Source organism: Microtus ochrogaster, chromosome 4, assembly GCF_000317375.1.
Source record: "Microtus ochrogaster isolate Prairie Vole_2 chromosome 4, MicOch1.0, whole genome shotgun sequence".
In the NCBI taxonomy this organism is placed as follows: Eukaryota; Metazoa; Chordata; class Mammalia; order Rodentia; family Cricetidae; genus Microtus; species Microtus ochrogaster.
The window spans coordinates 39,359,359-39,382,032 of NC_022011.1; the positions used below are offsets into that span (position 1 = coordinate 39,359,359).

Below are 22,674 nucleotides of genomic sequence, written 5' to 3' on the forward strand. Positions count from 1 at the left end.
GGTTGTAAGCCACCATGTGGTTGCTGGGAATTGAACTCAGGACCTTTGGAAGAGCAGGCAATGCTCTTAACCTCTGAGCCATCTCTCCAGCCCCTTCCCTACACTTCTGGCTAGTTAGTAAGGGGCATCACCTGAAGTAAGGTTTCTCCTAGTACCTACAGGTCATATGTATGGCATCTCCCAACTGACTGTGTTCCCTGAGACCCTTGACATGTCTTCCTAAGACTGCAGGGGAACATGGTTTTGGCCCACACCTTAGGAGCCAGCTAGGAGCCTACCTGCTGCTGGAACTCTTCCCTCTGTTTCCGCACCTCCTCCAGGGCTTGAGCCATAGCCACACTCACAATTTCTCTTTGGCTCCATTCATCCTAGAATTCAGAAAACAGGTAGGTGACTGAGTCCCAAAACAGTCTACATTTTCTTTTTTTTTTTTAGATTTATTTATTTATTATGTATACAACATTCTGCCTCCATGTATGCCCACACGCCAGACGAGGGCGCCAGATCTCATTACAGATGGTCGTGAGCCACCATGTGGTTGCTGGGAATTGAACTCAGGACCTCTGGAAGAACAGTCAGTGCTCTTAACCGCTGAGCTATCTCTCCAGCCCCCAGTCTGCATTTTCTTATGTATGTCCTTCACCCAAGGCCAACATTCTCCCTGCTTCCCTGTATGCTTCCCTCTGATGACTGGCAAATGCGCACATCCATGAGGGCCAGCGGTACTGGGAGCTCACCATCAGTAACCACAACTGGCTGATGAAATCCACACAAAACAAGACAGTTCATAGGCACAACCTGGTCACAGGAAATGTAATGAAGTAGCCAGTGAGGAGATCCCACTTTCACTGAGTCTGCCATAAAAGCCCTTATAAAACACTTATTTTTATTACTTCCATGTGTACAAGTGTGAGTGGGTATCATGTGTGTATGGGTACCTGCAGAGGCAGAAGAGGGCCATGGATACCCTGCAGCTACAGATCAAGCAGTTATGAACTGGCTGACTTGGGTGGTAGGAACTGAACTCAGATCCTCTGGAAACGCAGGACGTTCTCTTAACTGCTCAGCTACTTATCTAGTTCTGATAACCCTACGAAACTTTTTAAAGTTACACTTATTATTATTATTATTTTTTTTTTGGTTTTTTGAGACAGGGTTTCTCTGTGGTTTTGGAGCCTGTCCTGGAACTAGCTCTGTAGACCAGGCTGGCCTTGAAGTCCCAGAGATCCGCCTGCCTCTGCCTCCCGAGTGCTGGGATTAAAGGTGTGCGCCACCACGGCTTAAAGTTACACTTATTATTAATATTTGCCTCTGGAGGTCAGAAGGCTTGGTAGCAAGGCCTTTATCAGCTTAGCCACATCACCAGACCATGGGCCCATTTTCTAAGAGTGAAAACAGGCTCCAAGAGGTTTGGTGGTTTGCCTCAGGTGCTAGAACAAGCAGGTAGCAGGACCAGATTGAGAGCCAGAGCCAGCTGAACCCAAGTCCAGGGATTCTGGATGCCAGCCTCTTCTACCTGAAACATCTTCACTGTAAGTAGAAACCTCAGTTCCCTAGCTGACTGGCAGGGCTTCTGCAGCACTGACCGCTGGTCACCACTGTTCTCCGCTGACAGTGTGTTCATGCTTGCCAAGAGTCACAGTGTAAAATACAACCTCTCAGGTTTTGACCATGGTCAGGAATACACTGGGGAGAACACGAAGCAACGCCTGCTGTTTCTGACTACCCAGAACTCCCTGCTTTTTTTGTGCAAGTACGTTATTTCTGCTCCCCATTCCCACCTTGCAGCTCTACATGGCAAGGACTGGACTGTTAATAATGATGCCCTAATTTGAGGCATATGATTCAAGCCTGACCTATAACGACACTTCTTCCCCTTGACCAAATTCAGCTAGCAGGTGGCTTTGTCACAGAGATGGACAACCATAGTCTATAGTGCATAAGGGCTCTTCTTTATACTTCGATGCTTGAAAAGTTCCAAGATCAGAACTGATGTCTGTCTGTCTCTCAGTACAGGAAGCTGTCTACTGCAGATAGAAAGCAGACCATCAGTTTCTCTGGGTTTGTGGGATCCTGACTCTTCCTACCAACTTTACCCGAGTCAGCTGCAGAGCCATGCATGGCATGTTGACCCTTACTCAAGCCATCACAATTATCTTCACAGTGAGTCTAGCTCTAGCAGACCAGGACAGCTAGTACCTGGACTTGAGAGGCTAAAGATGAGACCCTAAAGTACACTGTACAAGACTCCTTGCCAGGGTCCTCTGACCATCTACTACTATCAAATGCAGGTTTAGGATGGGGCTCTGTTGGTATAGGGGAAGGAGCTTGAGATTCTGACTTGGTAAGAATGCTTCGCCTGGCAGGTGGATTTCAGGGAGGTCGAGGCCGGCTTGTCTACACAGCGAGTTCCAGGACAGCCAGGACCGTCACACAGAGAAACCCTGTCTTGGACAACCAAAAAGAGTTCTATGCCTACTCAGGAATACTTTTTTAGGAAATTTTGGAGAGATGCTTGTGACTGCTGCTGTCTACAAAGGCAGATGGCTTCCACATATTTGAGAAGACAGGAAGGCAGGCCAGGTCACAAAGGAAACCTGAAGGCGTAAGTCACAAACAATGCCACAGCAGTTTGGAATTATGATAACAGGGTGGTATTTATTTAAAGGGGAAAAAACTTACAGATCACCGTCAGCCCTCTGCGCAACCAGGAAGGGAGCCTAGTCACCGGCTGAGCAGGGAGTGAAGAGAGAGGAGAAGGAAGTGGCCGCTTTTTTAAAGGGAGAGAGACCACGCCCCAATGGGCTGGTATCTCAGCGGCTATAGGCTGGAGGAGCGGAAGGACCTCCCGCAACAGAAACCCACGCTGGGAAACTGTCCCTTGGCACTCTTCATCTGCGGCCATGTCTGATCTTGTAAATAGTCTTCTTGGGGTCAGAAATTACCACTTCCATTTTAAAATGAGAACTGGGCCAGGTGTGGTAGCACAGACCTGTAATCCTAGTGCCTGGGAGGCTGATACAGAACAAGTTCCAGGCCAGCCTGAGCTACATGGAGATATTCTATCTCCAAAAGGCAAACAAACAAACAAGGCTGGGGGCTGCTTTATAGTAAAGCATTAACCTAGCACAAGGCAGACTCTAGGTTTCAGGCCCAGGACAAGACAACTAAATTCCAACTGCAGCAATACTATCCACACAGACACACATGGCATACACAGACATGCACAAGCTCACACACTTGCATTCACGCATGCATGCACAACAAATTTATAACGAGGGATTGCACTGACATACATGGCCAGGTGCCTCAGAACTATTGAATTCCAAGCTGACCCTCCAGCCTGTCTAGAGCGTGGTTTCCTGTCTCCCAGGAGCTGCTGGCTTCCCACATGTGGCAGCTGCACACCTGGGGTTGAGTCTGGTTTCTGGGGAGGGGAAGATGTTCAGGGAACAGCTAGTATAAAAAAATAAAAATAAGTTGGGTGTGGTGATAAACACCTTTAATCACAGCACTTGGGAGGCAGAAGCAGCAGATCTCTGCGAGTTCCAGAATAGATGCAAATGTAGAGTGAGCCTGTCTTTAAAACAATACAATAACAAAAACCCTAAACATATGTATATCCCAAATTACAGTCCTTTAAAAACATAAGAAGACTTGAGAGATGGCTCAGCAGTTGAAGTCCCTCACAGTATCTGTGACTTCAGTTTCAGGGAATATGACAATCTCACTCAGGTAAACAGGCAAGCAGGCAAAATACCAACACACATGAGATAAAAATTAAAGAAGAGGAACAAGGGGACCAGATACCAGTGAAAACAGGTGGCCCAGGTGATCCAGCATCTCAGAGTTCCTCTGTTGCAGTTTCCTCAGAGTTCTGCATCCAGAACAGCTTCAAGGCTGCTGGCTGAGATAGTCCAGGCTCACAGACATACTCTGAGAGCCAGGACTTCAGATAAGTCTTGCATTTTCCCACTGCACAGAGACTAGACAACAACACTGCAAACTCTCTCAGGACTTGACCATTATCCCAATTTTCCCAGGGTCTCTTAAAGACGCCAGTGCACTCAAGCAACAGGAAGCAGTCTAGAGAACATTCCCAAGAGGTGGGTGGGTGGCTTTTGGTTATCTGATGGGTTATAGTTACAAGTTGTTATTGGTCATGGTCAGGAAAAAAGCTAAACAAAGGAGTTAGATTCAAAGATCTCTTCCTGAAGGAAAAGGGATACAGTATAAAAATGATGAGAAAAAAGGGTGGATTGTTGAGTCTTTTTTTTTTTTTTTTAAGTTTTTCAAGACAGGGTTTCTCTGTAGCTTTGGAGCCTGTCCTGGAACTAGCTCTTGTAGACCAGGCTGGCCTCAAACTCACAGAGATCCGCCTGCCTCTGCCTCCCGAGTGCTGGGATTAAAGGTGTGCGCCACCACCGCCCGGCTGTTGAGTCTATTTTTAAATAACCATTTGTCCTAAATATTTTACACTGGTATGGATTTTTGTATATTGATACAAATTTAAGGTTATTTTTGTTGTACTGTATATGTTTCTATTCTTTTTTTAAAAGACATTTATTTATTTATATGTTTATTTATTATGTGCACAATGTTAGAAGAAGGCATTGGATCTCATTACAGATGGTTGTGAGCCATAATGTGGTTGCTGGGAATTGAACTCAGGACTTCTGGAAGAGCAATCAATGCTCTTAACCTCTGAGCCATCTCTCCAGTCCTGTTTCTGTTTTTTTTTTTTAAGGTACTGTACCTATGCAGTTCATTTAAAAAGGTCATGTAAAGTTTTTGAAAGCTATTTAGAATAATAAAGGCTAATTAATAGTCATCTAAAACTATGAAACTTATAATCATGTTAGGTATGTTCTCAGGGTCACACAGAGATATATTTTAGATAGACAAGTGATCTTCAAACACTTCAAAGACCACAGGTTGTGGCGTTTAAAATGTTTTCATAACATGAGTGTTTTCTTGACAGTGAGACACATCTGCTCTTGATAGCACCAATCTACTTCGAAAAAGGATAATGGGAATCAAAGAATCTCCATATGGAGTTTGTTTTCTTTGTGGCAAAAGCTAGCCATTTGGGAAGAAACTGCCCTTCCCCTAACCACTGAGAGTATACTGTCCAAACTAGACAAGCAGGACACAAAAGAAGGCAACTTTGGCAAAGTTAATGCATCACAGAAAAGACTGTCAGATATTCTAGGCCTGTAGGCTGAAGACGGATGCCCCAACATTGCAGAGGAACCTTGGGTGACTGTCCAGGCAGCCAGCTGTTTCTGTCATCTCTTTTCGTTTGAAAGCTGCTTACACTACGCTTCCTGTTTACTAAGGTAGTATTATATCTCTGGGGTCTTTGATGGAGCTGAAGACTAGAGAGCGATAGTTATAGTCTTCCTTGGCTATAATAGAAGGTAAACGAGGCACAGAGCTTTGGACTCAGATAGAATAAATAATGAAGCATTTATTTTCTCCAAATATGCCAATTACAAATGGACAGTATAAATGTAATTCTTTTTTTTGTTTTGTTTTGTTTTTGAAGATATTATTTTTCTGTGTAGCTTTGGAACTAGCTTTTGTAGACCAGGCTGGCCTCGAACTCACAGAGATCCACCTGCCTTTGCCTCCTGAGTGCTGGGATTAAAGGTGTGCACCACTACTGCCCCCTTCTTTTCTTTTCTTTTTTTCTTTTCTTTTCTTTCTTTTTTTTAAAGACAGGGTTTCTTTGTATAACAGACCTGCTTGTCCTGGACCCACTTTGTAGACCAGGATGGCCTCAAACTTGTGGCAGAAATTAATACTGGCCTGGTGCCAGAGGGTTAGCAAGTAACCCTTTGGTGGCCATGAAACCCCGCTGGGTTATACCTGGTGTAGCTCTGGAGTTTTTACTCAGTCCCTAATCCATCCTTTGTGTTACAGATACCCTTTTGTTGCCCTATGTGAATCTTGTCTGAGAGTTTCCCATGGATACAAAACGTATGCAAAACTTGGTTTAGAGAAAACCCTGGTACCTCATGAGTCAGGTACTTGCACCTGACATTGTGTCTTTGGAAACTTCATTAGTTTGAGATACAGGAATCCATCTGCTTCACCACATACCTCTAATCAGCTGAGGATGTCACGTTAGAATACTCTCTCATTCAAATGACACCCTAAACAGCAGAGCTTCTGGTGCCTGCGTATTAATTTGCTACAGCTGCCTTAACACACTACCTTGAACTTGTTAACATGGTTGACCATGATACTAGGTCTGCAGGCCTTTGTGAATGATGAGCAAACACTGCCAACTGAGCTGACTCCCTCACCTGATGTGGGATTTCCCTCTGTATGCTGTGATTACCATTGATTAATAAAGGAACTGTCTTGGGCCTGTGCAGGGAACAGAGATGGGCATGGAAAACTAAACTGAATGCTAAGAAGGAGGAGTGAGAGAGAAGCCATGTCACCCTGCCAGAGTCAGACGGAACTTTACCCGGTAAGCCAGTCACGTGGCAATACATTAATAGATCAATGGAGATGGGTTAAATTAAGATAAAAGAGTTAGCAAATAAGAAGCTAGAGCTAATGGACCGGCAGTGTTTTAAATAATATAGTTTCTGTGTGATTATTTCTGGAGTCTGGACGGCCAGGAAACAATAAGCAGTCTCCCCCAACGCTCGCCCTCTGTATAGATATGAGTAGGCTGTGCTCCCTCAGGGAAAGTCCTTTTTCTGCATCTCCAAGCTTCCAGAACTGCAACCCTCAGGCCCAGCCCCATTCCTCCATCTTCAACGGCAGCCGTGCAGCCACATCTATAGTTCTTTATTTGAATTTGCACATGGTGGCACATACCTGTAAGACTAGCACTTGGGAGAGGGCAGCAAGAGGATCATCAGTTCAAAAACAGCCTTGGCCAGGGATTTTTGAGGCAAGGCTTGGCTATGTGAGACTGTCTCAACCAAAATAAAAACACCTCGACGTGTTTTTGCTGTCACATCATGCCTTCTGTCTTGTAGGAATTGTGAAGACTCTTGACCATTTAGGGCTCATCCAAATTAACTAGGGAGAACTCTCCATCTAGTTCCAGATCCTCCATTTAATCTAACTGCCTGCCTCCTCTGTGCTGAAATTACAGGTGCCCAGTACTTTGCCTTTCCCCTTCCCCCGTTTCTGAGACAGTCTCACTATGTAGTACTATCTGGCCTCAAATTCACTATGTATACCAAGGTTAGCCTCCAACTTAAAGAGATCTGCCTGTGCCTGCCTCCCAAAAGAGTGTACCACCACCATTTTTGGCCCAGAAGTATCCCCCCTCCTCACCTCCTACCTTTCTTCCTTTATATGTTGCCTCCCCCCTTTCTCTCTGTATTCCTGGCTGTCCTGGAATTCCTCTGTAGACCAGGCTGGCCTTAAACTTAAGTCTGCCTGCCTCTGCCTCCTAAGGGTTGGGATTAAAGGTGTGAGCTACCACTGCCCAGCTGCTATTCTGTTTTTTTAAATTTATATCTACCCTAAACCTATGCTCTGACTTCCAGACTTGTCAGTTAAAAAATTACCAAATTTGTCCTCAACACCTGTGAATGATATCTCTATGTGCCCAGTTATCCCAGTGGCCAACCCTCTGGGTAGGGCGAAATTTTGGTCCCCAAAGACTTTTCTGGTTGTCATCAGTGGGCTGACTACTGACATCTAGTGGTCAGAGACCATAATACTCCTAGAGTCCCAACAATGTACATCTGCTCCAAGGTGCCCACAAAGGAATCTTGGCTCAAATGCCAAAGTGCGGAAGCCATGCAACTGAGTTCCATAAACCAAATCAAGGAGTCATTCCAACACTTATTCCTCTCTTTTCCTCCTTGCACTCCGTGGCAAGTCCTAAATGTTCCATGGCTAGCATTTATCCAGAATCTGAATGTGTCTTTCATATACTTAATTAACACAGCTATCCTTTCCTGCCTGTGTTACTAAAAGTTACTACGCATAGTTAGAGAAATACCTTCAAAACAAAACCTCTTCCATGCCTTTCTGCTCAATCCCTGTAATGGCTTTCATTATACTTCCTAATTCTTGCTCCAGTCTGTACTGGCAGCCTTGTTCTCCCTGCCACTCAGCTCTGGCCACACTGGCCTTCCTACTGTTCTTTGAACAGAATGGGCTTTCTTTTACCTCAGAGTCCTTCGAATGCCTAACTGCCGGCCTCACTATTCATAGCTTTGTTGAAATGTCTTAGAAGCCTTCCTTTCTTCTTCTGTCCTGCCCACGATTTTGGCTTTGTTCTCCTCACAGCATTGGCCTCTGTCTGTAGCTAGTTCACTATTTCTAGTTATACGCTCTGTGGAGGAGAGACTATCTGTCTTATTCCTGACACATCCCAGCACCTCTTATGATGCCTGGCAATTATGGGCTCTGATACCTGCTGATGGAATAAAAACAAAAAACCAGAAACACAAAACAACTCACTTCAATCCAGGCTTTATGGTACAGGCCTGTAATCACAGCTACCTGGGGAGCTGAATCAGGGGGATTGCAAGTTCAGGACCCTTCTCTGGGCTACCAAGAAATTCAAAGTCAGCCTACGTCAACTTAGTAAGGCCTTGTCTCAAAGTAAAAATACAGAAAGTGATGGATTTATAATTTAGTATTACAGTGGCTATCTAGTATGCACAAGGCCTTGGATTTGAGTCTCAGTTTAGGAAGCAAAGAGAAAATCTGGTTGAAAGACACATTCTTTTCATGACGCAGCACCACTACAATAGTGCCTAAGCAACTCCCTGGGCAGGCCCCAAGCCATAGGTGTGGATAGAGAGAAGGTCTGCAAAGGCCCGACACCAGCTCCAAACTGGAATAATATTGCCATAACTCACCTCCCATAGGTATTATAAAGGCCCAGGGAGCCTAGGGGACCAATGAATGTGGGCATGCGGCTTTGTCTAGTGAACAACAGGAGTAAGTCTGATTAAAGCACCAACTTCACAGATGGGAAAAGATATTGTTCACTTCTGTCCGAGGTACCTAACATACACAAACATCTTCCATAAGGACTTCCGTATGTGTCCTTCTGAAAACACAAGTCAGGAGTGCTCGGACAGCACAGCTTCCAGCCGGCTGCTGACAAGACACAGAGGCAGAACTGGGCTTTGGGATGGAGTGAGCAGCTAGAGGAGACTAACTCAACCTCTAACTTAAGGTACATGGACTGACTGCCCTCCAAGCCTCAGCAGCAGTCATGCAAAAGCAGCGCAGCCTTCCTCCTCCTCGGCCACTGTGGAGACTTCAGCGGACAGCTGCCATTTCCTCTGCACTGTCCACTACAAACATGTGACAGAGAGAACTTCTGTAGAACTGATTCTATTCGATAAATACCTTTAGTTTCTTTAGTTCAGACTGGTGGTGCCGTAAAGAACGTTCACATTCATTTCTGCTTTCTTTAAGGGCCACATTCTCCTGCTGCAGCTGTTGCTGGAAATTGAGCAGAGCACACATAAGAAAAGGTCTTACCTGCCGTGTTTCCTCCCAGGCATAGTCCTTCTGAAATGGACTTTCTAGGCTGAGGGGATAGCTCAGCTGATGAAGTGATGAGGGAGGTATAAAGATCCGAGTTCAGATTCCATGCACCCATGTGGGAACCATGCCTGCAATTGCACTGCTGGGCAGTGAGGGGGAAGAGGAGCAGAAGAGGTTGCTCAGTGGTTAAGAAAGCTTGTTTTAGCTGGGCAGTGGTGACACACACCTTTAATCCCAGTACTAGGGAAGTGGAGAGAGGAATATAAGGCAGGAGGATACAGGAGCTCAGGATTCAGTCTGAGGACTTGCAGAGACAGGATACACCATTTAGTCTGAGGACTTCATAGAGGTAAGAACTAGTGGCTGGCTGCTCTGCTTCTCTGATCTTTCAGTTTTTAACCCCTTAATAAAAACCCTGGGATTTTATTATTTAAGACCAAATAGAATTCGTACTACACCAGCTAGTCTAGCAAAATCAGTGGAGAACCACGGAGGGAGGCAGCTGATATACAACTCTGGCCTTCCTTTCTTTTGGTCACTGTAAATGTGAGGATAAACGATAGGTGGAGACAAGGAAGGAAAACACTGGACCTCTCCAGGGGCAGGAGTGCTTCAGTGGTAGAGCACATGTCCAGCATTCGAGATCCTCTCAAGAAAGACTGGGACACATAAAGGATCATAGAAAGGAGACGCCATTAGGGAAGACTATGGAGTTCAGAAAAACTGGGAAAAACTGAGGGGACCATCAGAATACATGAAGATGCCCGGTGGAAAAACCATAGGCTCTGCATCTCTGTAGAAAGCAGTCCTTTCATTTCCAGCCTCCTAAACAGGTAAGTCCTTCTAGGAAAGGAGTGAACTGCTCTCTCCAGTGGTTCTCCAGCCTAGAGAGGCACTATTCTTCTCAAATGCAGTGCCCAGCGCTCCTGCACGGACTCACCATTCCCTGCTCTGAAGCTATCTGATCGGCTGCCCTTGTTTGTTCTAGAGCTTCAATCTGGGCCTCTAGTGCATGGGTGCGCTCCCTGCAATGCTGCTCCAGGGCAAGAACCTGTTGTTGGGAGAGGCTGTTCTCTTGGTGTTTAGTTATCTGCAGGAAAACCAGAGGACAGTTAGCCTAGACAAAAATTTCAGAGGGCCTTATTCTGACTGTCTAACAGAAACGACCCTCTTTGACCTCTGCTACCCTGGTGTGGCTTCAACAACTGCGTGTTGTACATACTGCTTCTGGGTCTGGCCTTCCCTGGAAACTGAAGCCTGCCATTTGCCTTGATGCCACTGGCACACCCTTCATGGTGTATCCTGAGAAATAGGCCTCGAAATCAATGGTGGCTGCTTTTATTTCCCTATGTCTAATTTATTAGCTCACTCAGGGTCTGATGACTGTCCAAATACTTCAACCTATTTTTTTTTTTTTTTAAAGAAGGTTTGACTGGCTGGAACTCACCGCTTACGTAGATCAGGCTGGCCTTGAACTCAAAGAGATTAGCCCTCAAGGAATGTGTCACCACACCCAGATCATTCTCCGGTTTTGACCTGTTTTCTTTTGGCACAGGTCAGCCTGAAAACTAGGCTTTGAACTCTCAAGGACCCACAAGACGGGATCGTCAACAAAAGCGGGTGTTGGGTGGAAACTAAAAGTTAGTCCCTTGGCTCTGGGTAACACTGACCCTCCAGATAACCCTCCCACCTCTTGCTTTACTCAAGCCAAATCCAGATACTATTGCAGACTTGGGCATATATCTGGTGTTGAGGGAAAGAAAGCACTGGAGTCTGGCACGCGGTGAACACTTACAAGTTTCTGAATCTGGGCTTCCTGGGCAGTCACAACATCCCTGCTCTGGTTCAGCTGCTCCTCCGTGGCCTGTAGGCTTTGCTCTAGATCCTTCACCTGAGGGAAAACACATTCTTTCTATTCACAAGAAATTGGGAGGGTTTATGTATGGTTTAAAATTAAGCCAGAAACAAAGATGTAGTGGCACACACCTGTAATCAGAGGACTCATGGTGGAGACAGGAGATCAGAAGTTCAAAGCTATTCTTCACCACATAATGAGTTTGACGCTAGCCTAGGCTACAGGAGACTATGTTTGTGTGTGTGTGTGTGTGTGTGTGTGTGTGAGAGAGAGAGAGAGCTAGAGAGAGAGAGCGAGCGAGAGAGCACATGCAAGCCAGCGTTAGGTGTCATAAATAAAGAAGGCACAGGTCTTTAATCCCAGCAGAAGCAGGCATAGTTTGAGGCCAACAAGGAAGTTCTAGGTCTGCCAGGGCTACATAGTGAGACCCTGTCACAAAACAAACAAGAAGGGCTGGAGAGATGGCACAGCTGATCTACCAGAAATCAAGGGTTCATTTCCCAGTACACAAATGGAACTCACAGACACCCATAACTCCAGTTTTAGAGACTATGATGACCTCTTCTGTCTTCTAAAGGCACCAGGCCTGCATATGGTGCACAGACATACATGTAGGCAAAACACTCATACACATAAAATAATAATTAACAAACAAAAACTCATCCCACCCCATCCACAAAACATTAAAAAAAAAAAACCCAGCAAAACAAAATAAAAACAGAACAGGTAAGGCATAGAAGGGCCTGGAAGAAACATGATACTTGGAAGGCTGAGGCAGAAGGATTGTAGCAACTTCCAGGCCAGCCTGGCTACATAGGGAGAACCTGTCTAAAAATAAACAAAATGAAAACAAAATACAATTCAAACAAGAAAAAGAAGTCAAACTCAGGGATATAACAGATGTTGTTTCAGTGGTAGAGTGAGTTCCTTGAATGAACAAGCTTCAATTCCATAACAACATAAAATCCTACATAGAGCCCCAAGTCTTCTATTATAAAGCAATACCACTTTAATGTCTTTTCTTCAGGTCTTTATGAATTTTTAATAGTTTGCATACAGTTTAAATACACCCACCACGCTTTACCTCCCACTAATAACATGCATGCAGACTGGAGATTATTTTTTTCTCAAAGAGTGCTTCCTGTTTTACTGACCGTACATCTATAGGATTACCGGCTGGTACTTGGGTTGTTATACATTTTTATTTATTCTAGGTTTTAAAATTTTTGCTTATTTTATGTGGAACATATTAGATGGTGTATGCATGCACACACCACAGCATGCTGTAGAGGCTGAAGAAGAGCTCTGTGTGGAGTTGACTGTCTCTTCCCTCTCTATGTGTGCTCCAGGGATCAATCCAGGTTGTCTGGTTGATGTGGCAGGTGCCTTTATCTGCAGAGCCCTCTCTAATGCTCTCTTTGACATATTCTTCAATCTAAAATAAAGCAGTCATTAATATTTTCACACAAAACTGTCTGACGTGGTTTCAGTAACTTCCTTGGGAGTGACTGCCGGCAGTGGGATTGCTGACCACAACATGAATTTCAACCTCATGCAGTCCACGAATTCTGAGATACATATTGCTAACCATTCTACTAAAGAAATACACTGGCAAAGGCAGAGACAATCCAACATGTACAGAAAAACTCAGTCTGTACTAAAGCTACATCAGAGACAGTGAGGAAAGGCAGACTATTTAGCAAATAATGTAAGAAAGGTGGAGAAAAGGAAAGCTGGATTCTTACTGAATGCCACACAACAGTGTGCATATGAACAAGAGCTCTAGTATGTGGACAAAACTATGTAATTAAAATATAGAATATCTCTGTGACTTAGACACATGCATGGATGTATTTTCCCCCGGAAACAGCGTTTCTCTGTGTGGACCTGGCTGTCTTAGAACTAGCTCTGTAGACCAGGCTGGCCTCAAACTCACAGAGATCCGCCTGCCTCTGCCTCCTGAGAGATGGGATTAAAGGTGTGCACCACCATCATCCAACCATGAATGGATTTTTTTAAATAGAGCTTCAGATCACATAGAAGTGATGACTCTGATAATTTCAGAATTTCTGTTCATCAAGGGATAGATACAAAGACTGGTTCAGTACTGAAACTGACAAGATTAGAAACTAGAATGTAAAACAAAATCCTATAACCTAATTAAGAAAAGACTGAAACACCAAAGAAAAACAGGTACAGGATATGTATAGACTATTCTAAGGGAAAACTCCAGAGGCAATAGGAAGATGAAGCAATAGGTGAGAACTCACTAAGCACAGCAGCCTCAACTCCACCAAATATAGTTCTTGGAATACAGATGACCTGACCAAGAACTTCTTAGCCAAAACGCCTTCCAACCAGGTTACACACATTACAGCAAATACTGGAGAGGGGTCATACCCGAGTCTCCAAGAGGTCAATGGCCTTGGTGTAGCTACTCCTGGCAGCCAGGAGTTGCTGCCTAGTGTCTTCTAGATTCTGTTCCGCAACTGTTCTCTGTAAGAGAAAAGAATTGTTACTATATTTAATGAGTATTTATTGATGTTGTACCATTTGTGCTGGGCACAGGAAACATGAATAGATGGAGTCAACGCAAAGTGAGATATAATTCACATATCACAGAGGACACACAAATAAGTTTGGCACAGTCCTTTGTTTGCAAGTCTGGGACAAATGCCTAACAACAAAAGCATACACTAGAAGCCGGCTATGGTGGTGCACTCATAAAATCTCAGCACTCAGGACGCAGAAGCAGGCAGATCTCTGAGTTTGAGGCCAGCCAGGGTCACACAGTGAGACTCTGCCTCAAAAAAAAAAAAAGAGCTTGATGTATTTAGAGAAATACAGCTCCTCAAAAGTCACAGTGATGGCGAGCTCAGATCAACAGAACAACTGTGATGTTGGGCAATGGGTAGGGTGATGAGGAACTCTTCTGAGTTGCCAAAGTTTTATTTTATTTTATTTTGAAGGCAGAAATTTTCAAGCAGATTTTTTTATTCTTAGTTTTTTTTTTGGTTTTTCGAGACAGGGTTTCTCTGTGGTTTTGGAGCCTGTCCTGGCACTAGCTCTTGTAGACCAGGCTGGTCTCGAACTCACAGAGATCCGCCTGCCTCTGCCTCCCGAGTGCTGGGACTAAAGGCGTGCGCCACCACCGCCCGGCTCAAGCAGATTTTTTTAAAACCTGGCATTAAGCTTTACTAGGGAGGCTGGCTAAATGTGAGACCTTACTCTAGATATTCTGGGAAAAGGACTAGAGATATATACTTTAAACAAACCCCCAAGTAATTGCTATTCACTCTTTAATAATAATTGACTATGGAACAACAACAATAACAATACCTACTATGCTCCAATTTTTACTCTGATTTCATCAAGTCTGACACAATATAAATTCAATTTTATAGAGAAGACAACACAAAGAGATTAACTGACTTGATTTAAGTCACAGTGATAACATAGAAACACAGATGCTGGCCTCTAGAAACCAACTTATCCATTAGAATCCACAGTTTGGGAAGATTGGTTTCATAGGAGTGAGGAAGGTGAAGGGGACCTTCAGTTAGTGCGGGGCTCTGGAGTTCTGCAGTGCCTGGAGAGCAGGAGAAGCTCAGCTTGACAGTGGAGTCTACTCTAGGGTAAGCTTAAAAAAGCTCAAGACTTTGTCAACTTTGTCATCACAAGGCAAATCACTGGACTACAAAGAGGAGAGAAATTTACCTCTACCATGGCATGAGGTCAGCCTGTTTAAGTTACCCGAGCCAATGGAAACCTAGGATGCAAGGTAGTTCCTGCGCAAGCTGAAGGGTTTGATAATAATTTTCCTTGCCAGTAGAGGCAGGGGACTGGGGAGAGGGAGGGGAAGGAACAGTGCAGCAAGACAAAACAGCTTGGGTGGCCTCAGTCATCACATAGCTGTGTAAACAAAGCTCTCCCCTTCTTTGAGAAACACACAGGTTGTTTGAAAAACACATGGTTGGTTTTGTTTTGAGACCAGGTTTCATGTAACCTAGGTTACCATCAAACTCACCATGTAGCCAAGCATGACCCTAACCTTCCTGATTCTTTTGCGACTACCTTCTTGATGTGGGATTCCCCTCTGTATGCTGTGAATATGTTTTATTACCACTGGTTAATAAAGAAGCTACTTTGACCTATGGCAGGGCAGGATGAAGCTAGGTGGGAAATCTGAACAGAGGTATAGAGAGAGAGTAGGTGGAGTCAAGGAGACGCCATGTAGTTGTCAAAGGAGAAAGACACCAGAGCCTACCAGTAAGCCACTGCCTTGTGGCGATTCACAGATTAATAGAAACAGGTTAATTTAAGATGTAAGAGCTAGCTAGGAATACACCTAAGCCATTGGTCAAATAGTGTTGTAATTAACAGTTTCTGAGTGATTGATTATTCGGGTCTGGGAAGCTCGGAAACACAGCACAGTCTCTGTTTATACCTTCTAAATTACAGAATTACAGACATGTATATCCACACCTGGTTTATGCAGTGCTGGGGACTGAATCCAAGGCTCTATACATGCTAGGCAAGCAGTATAATAATTGGGATACATTGCCCAGCCCTAAAGGCTACCCTTTACCCCCAGACAGGGTTTCTCTGTGTTTAGCTCTGGCTGTCCTTCAACTCTCTTTGTAGACCAAGGCTGGCCTTGAACTCAGAGATCCACTTGCCTCTGCCTCCTAAGTGCTGGGATTACAGATGTGTCCTGATACCTGGTCTCCTAAAGGCTATATTTGATTTCAATCCAAAAATGCATAAACCAGGCCCCATGGTATGTGGTTATAGTCTCAGCTACTCAAGAATTTAGGTTGGAGGACAGATTATGCCCAGGAGTTTGGGGCCCAGAAGAGCTATACTAAGTTGTAGAGAGCTGTCATCTAACCCTCCAGATCAGAAACTCACAGCATATGCAACACCCAGCATCACCATGCCTTTCTAATATTGGTCAGCATGAGTGGACAGTACCTCTTTCAAGAGCTCTTGTACATGATCTTCTCCTGACAAATTCTGTTCTAGTCTCTTTTCCAAGAATATAACCTTCTCTTGCAATTGTGTGATGATTTTTTCTTTCTCTTGAGTTTCAGCAGTGACCTGTAGGGAAAGCACAGTCATTCTTTAAGCCCTTTTACCTCTCTTCCCTGCCCTGTGTCATCATCATGCTTCTCTGGAATCCTGTGCTCAATCACATCACAGAAACACATGCAACCAAGAAAGTTTTCCTAAAAATGGGGGCGGAGATGCCAGATGAGAATCAGCAACATTAAAGGAAGAGACCTAGCACAAAGCGATGCAAGCACCAGGTCAGACACAGAGCATCAAGAAGGAAGCATGATAGTCTGGGAAGAAAAAACCCACCACTCTCCTGGTAGAGAAAGCAAGGCTAATTCCATTGAAGAAGCTCCTGGCGTCCCTGAAATAATCTTTGAATCACATTCCTAAGGCCCTTGATTCAAGGCCTAGTAATGACAATGAACAAACATCCCCAATCAGAAAATCATAATGATGTTCTTTGAAACTCAAGAGCTGGCTGGGTACGGCAGGGACAAAGATGAGACAACTGCTTTAAAGCCAATCAGAGAAGTTCTGAAACAAATGGCCACCATGAATCTCACAGCTTGCCCTGAGAACAACTACTTCAACTTGATGTTCTATCAATGAATGGAGTGATGATGGTGACAGATGGGAGTTGGTTTCTCTCATCACCACCAATCACCAAATGGTGCTCAATGTCAGATCTGAGGCACCTAGATTCATGGTGGTCCCTTCCACTGAGGATGCCATTCTCCTCTCCCAGAGAGGTGCTATGCACACCCCTCACTGCTCCCTTGAATGTCCTGCTTACACTTCCATTGCTCCAGCTCAAGCCACAGACACATTCAACCTGGGTCAATCTCTCCTGAGGAAGATGCAGCTGAGTATAGGGTGTTGGAGAAGTATTTGCTATTCTCAACTGTTACCAGCGAAAGCAAGACTGAGTGGGAGAACTCTGAAGAATGGACATACACCCCACAATTTAAATAAGTTCTTTCAGGCCTAAATATTATCTGTTGCCTCCTGAGAATATACAGCTTCTGACCCGCAAAAGCAAGAAGCCTGGTCCCTTAGAGTAGAGACAGACACCTATATTCATATAACTAACTACAAAGTAACATAATTACTCTATAAGACAGTGACATACAAAGTGCTTGAGGAAACAAAGGCAGTAGGGATCGACTATTTGAGACGCTCTGACTAGGCCTCCCAAACAGGAAGTTCAGGTCATAGAGGCAGTAGAGGAGACAGAACTGTGGTAGAGAGCAGTATAATGGTTTGTCAAGTTGACACTGGAATAGAGTCTCAATGAAGGATCATCTGCATCAGGCTGGTCTGTAGGAATATTGGTGGGATGTTGTTTTGATTGCATTAATTGATACAGAAAAACCCAGCCCAGCCCCTGGCTTTTAGTCTTGGACCATGTAAGTAGAGAGGAGCTGAGCACAAGTGCGCATGCACACACTGTTTCTCTCCATTCTGGACTGGCTGCTTCCAGTCCCTGCTACTTTCACTTCCCCTCAGTAACGGACTATGTAGTGCTTTGAGTAAGACTGTCCTCCACAGGCTCATACATTTGAATGCTTAGTCATTGGGGAATAGAATTATTTGAAAGGATTACAAGGATAAGGAGGTGTGACTTTATCAAAGGAAGTGTGTCACTGAGTAGGCTTTGAGGATTCAAAAGCCCATGCCAGACCCAGTCTCTCTCTTTACCTATGGACCAGAATGAGGTGCTCAACTACTGCTCCTGGTCTGCTTACATGCTCCTGCCAGGATAGTGATGCTCAACTACTGCTCCTGGTCTGCTTACATGCTCCCGCCAGGATGGTAATGCACGACTACTCTGAAAAAAGCCTTCAGTTAAAGGTTTTTTTGTTCTTAATATAAGAGTTTTTTGGTCATGGTGTCTCCTCACAGCAACAGAACACCCATAAGATATACTGCAACCTGAAATTGTAAGCTAAGATAAATTCTTTCTCCCTTAAGGTTGTTTTACTAGAATAAACAACACATGCCAAGAGTTAAGACAAAGTTCATCTGGATCAGGAAACTGGGTAGAGGGACCAGAAAGGCTGATAACACACCTGAAACCTGTGCCCTGGATGCTGGGGTAAACATTCACAATAAAATAAAATATTCACAAAGTAGATAACACAGGAGAGATGAGTGTTAAGACAAGAAAGCCTATAATGATGTATCCCACAGATCTCCCATTGTACCACAAAGCCCGGGCAACAGAAATACTTGCAAAGCAGCAGCATGCAAGCATGTACGAGCATTTCCCATTATTTCTAGTCCTTATAACCACTCTTCATTGTGTCAGATCTCAGCGACACAGTAAGGGTTCAGACTAGTCTTCTGACTCTAGGCCTGTGCTCGTTCTGTTGTCAGCTCTCTGAACTTGACGGACACCATGGTGACCCTTTCCACTGAAGACCAACCATCTTACACAGGTTACAGTGCTGATTAGTAGAACATCAAGATGGGGTCAGAAAAAGAATCAAGTTGCCAAAATTCCAGTTAGTCTTCTTATGGATTGCATCTTACAGTACTTTTGGTCTGGTTGTGTAATATAGCCTTCAACACAACACCAGGGGCTAACTAATGGCACTACTACCAAACATGATCCCTGCTGCCAAACCTGCTCATTTCCTAAGTCTCCTTCTTCACCTCTTCTCTAGTTACATCTAAACTTCATCTAAAACAAGAGCTACATTAGACCGGGGACACAGAAGTGGGGTGGGTGTGGTAGTGTACAACTTAATCGAAGCACTCAGAAGGCAAAGACAGTGGATCTTTGTGAATGGAAGGCCAGCCTGGTTTACATATTGAGTTTGACTCTGTCTCAACAAGACAAACAGCAAGATTTAGAACACTTACAGCATGATTTCATTTATATAATACTAAGAAGGATGAGAACAAATGAAGATACTGTATAGGAATCAAATAGGGTAAAAATATAAAACAAACCAAGAATTAAAACAATCTATGGCAGGGGGCTGGAGAGATGTCTCAGAGCTTAAGGGCACTAGCTGCTCTTCCAGAGGTTCCAAGTTCAATTCCCAGCAACCATATGGTGGCTCACAGCCATCTATAATATAATCTGATGCCTTCTTCTGGCCTGCAGGTACATATACAGAACACTCATACACAAAATAAAAATTAAAAAAACAAAACAATCTCTGGCTTGTGCATTATTGTTGTTATTATTATTATTATTATTGTTATTATTATTATTATTATTATTTCGAGACAAAGTCTCACCATGTAGAACAGGCTGGCCCCAGACTCTCAAGTGCTGGGATGAAGGGTATGTGCCAACATGGCCAGTTTGTGCTTGTTTCTGAAGGACACATAGAAGCTTTGTACAGAAATACTGTTTTCTCAACCTCAAGAATACATATATGGGGAGTCAGCAGTTCATGACATTTTCTGCCTCACCCTTATTTTTATACATCTGGTAGTATCCTCTGAGTAATGGCTGGCAGTGTCAGCAGCTCATATGCTCAAGCCAGGAACCAAGGGATTCAGTTTTGTCAATCTCCTCACTATTTGTTAAGTTTGTCCAACCTCCATTTGCTATGGCTCTTAAGAATGGTACCATCATGGGCTGGCGAGATGGCTTAGTGTGTAAAGGCACCTGCTGCTGAGTTCAGTCCCGAGGACTCACATGGTGGAAGGAGACAACTGACTCCTGAAGGCTGTCATCTGACCTCCACATATTTGCAATGGTACAGATTCACAAATGCACACATGATAAAAAATAATTTAAAATTTTAAGCCATCAGCACTTTGCACATTTTTTTTTTTTTTTGAAAGGGAAGGCCCTTTCAGTATTCTCTGTCCTACAGTCAAATGAATCCACTCTTCTCTGTGGCCCCTTCCCAGCTCTCTGCCAGGCCCTTAATGTGCCAGTTTCTTTACTTGTCTCAGGGTTTTCCTTTCATCCATCCTGTCCCATTCCATCAGGGCATCACTGGGTGTCAATGTCTGAAGGCAAACAGTATGATCTCAATGTGGAGGTCTGATCTGATGCCCCGTCCAGGCTCCCACAGCATCTCAGTCTTCCTTCAGCGCACTCACTGAAGTTACTCATTATATACGGATGTTACTACTGGTTACATCTGTTGACTGTCAAGACTACAGGCACCATACAGGCAGGGGCAGTATGCATTCTGCTTACCACGGTGTTTCTAATAGCCGGCATATAGGCAGGGGCAGTATGCGTTCTGTTTACCACGGTGTTGCCGGTGTTGCTAATAGCTAGAATACAGCCAAGCACATAGGAAGCCTCAGCATTTTCACAAAGGACGGAACCTCTAAGACTACAGACTTGACATTCCTGGGCCTTTTCTCTCAATTATAAAAAAGTTGATGAGCAGGTGAGAGAGTGCATGCCTTGTAGTCCAGCACTTGTAAGGCAAAGGAAGGACAACTTCTGAGGGCAGTTTTTTTTTTTTGTGTTTGTCAAGACAGGGTTTCTCTGGTAGCTTTAGAATCTGTCCTGGGAGTTCCAGGCCAGTTCTAAGCCAGGCAAGGCAATAGTGAGACCCTGTCTTAAAAACAGAAAAGGTGGATAGTGGATGGTTCTACCAGAAATAAAGGGCTTCAGGAGGACTTTGTACCCTTTGCTTTCTACCCTCTGGGTGTCTTACTTATCCTTGTCATGCTACTTCCTCTGGGAAGACTTCCTTGGCTCTTGGCTAGAAATGTAGTCTCCCCGCTATATCTTATGTGCTTGAAAAATCTACGTGACTTCAAAAGGGACCCTAAGAGAGATATACATGGATCTAATCTACATTGGAAGGAGAAAAAAAAAACCAACAAGATCTCCCAAGTAAATTGGGGGCGTGGGGATCAAGGGAAAGGGTAGAAAGGGAGGAGGAGGAATGTAGTGGAGCATAGAGAAAATATAGCTCAATAAAAATAATAATAAATAAATTACCTACTTAAAAAAAGAAAAAAATCTATGTGCTTATTTGGGGCTTGAGTTTTTCCTTGTGAGCATAAGATGTCTGAATTCTATAAACAAACTGAAAGCCTCTGTGGGAAAACAATGTATATGTCTAGATATTAATTTAAAGAAGGGTAGGGACCTTGTACCACACACATTAATTTATGTATTACAAATTTACTGCTCCTCCCGCCTCTTTTTTGTAACAGTGTCTAACCATGTATACAATATTCTGTCTGTGTGTATGCCTGCAGGCCAGAAGAGGGCACCAGACCCCATTACAGATGGTTGTGAGCCACCATGTGGTTGCTGGGAATTGAACTCAGGACCTTTGGAAGAGCAGGCAATGCTCTACACCTCTGAGCCATCTCTCCAGCCCCCTCTTTTTCTTTTAAGAAAAAAAAAAAGAAGGATAGCAGGGTGGCTAGGAGACTTGAGAGATATGGCTATTCTTCCTTCTGTCTGTGTACCTTCATGAGTTAGTTTCCAGCAGAGCCTTGTGGGGCCAGAGCATCTGGAGGGTCATCTCCTCCAGGGCTAGTCACAGCCACTACGAGGAGGGCCCAGGAAGAATTTGCCACTTTTCATAGAAGACAAAAGGCAGTTGTTGGCTATGAGGACCATGTACTTTGGATCTGGATTTGCTGTACTTTTCTTTATAGTAAGGCACCAGTTACATAAGAAATAAGGAAGCTTAATTCATCCCTTTAACAGACATGAAGAATGTTTACAAGAACCAAAGGGAGTAAACTCTGGAATGCTTATACTAGATAAGATTGTAAATTAACGACAGAAAAACAGAGAGAGAGAGAGAGAGAGAGAGAGAGAAAACATGAAGTTGGGTAGGTAGGTAGGGGTGGGGGGGAAATCTATGAGAAGTTGGGTGTGGGAAAAGAATATGATCAAAATATATTAGATGTGAGCTGGGCGGTGGTGGCGCACGCCTTTAATCCCAGCACTCAGGAGGCAGAGGCAGGCGGATCTCTGTGAGTTTGAGACCAGCCTGGTCTACAAAAGCTAGTTCCAGGACAGGCTCCAAAACCACAGAGAAACCCTGTCTCGAAAAAAACCAAAACATATATATATATATATATATATATATATATATATATATATATATATATTAGATGTAGTTAGAGATGGTTCAGTAGTTAAAAGCAATGGCTGCTCCTCCAGAGGTCCTGAGTTCAATTCCCAGCAACCACATGGTGACTCACAACTATCTATAGAGAGAACTGATACCCTCTTCTGGTGTGCAGATGTACATGCAGACAAAAAACTTACATACATAAAATACACAAAAAACCCTTTAAAGTATATATAGTATGGAAAA

The 22,674-nt window shown here is 44.0% G+C and overlaps 1 protein-coding gene across 3 annotated transcripts in view; it reads right to left on the reverse strand.

The window, feature by feature from the left end:
- The window catches only part of Golga1 (golgin A1), a 55,480-nt gene that overhangs the window by 7,135 nt on the left and 25,671 nt on the right, over positions 1-22,674 (reverse strand). For 2 of the 3 annotated variants that reach the window (XM_013346028.2, XM_013346029.2), the window contains exons 11-16: positions 16,319-16,444; positions 13,745-13,840; positions 11,285-11,380; positions 10,430-10,579; positions 9,349-9,444; positions 279-368 (exon numbers count right to left, since the gene is read on the reverse strand). In XM_013346028.2, the coding sequence (XP_013201482.1) occupies positions 279-368; positions 9,349-9,444; positions 10,430-10,579; positions 11,285-11,380; positions 13,745-13,840; positions 16,319-16,444 (654 nt within the window). The remainder of the gene's footprint in view (positions 1-278; positions 369-9,348; positions 9,445-10,429; positions 10,580-11,284; positions 11,381-13,744; positions 13,841-16,318; positions 16,445-22,674) is intronic. The other variant, XM_013346030.2, reaches the window with a different exon arrangement.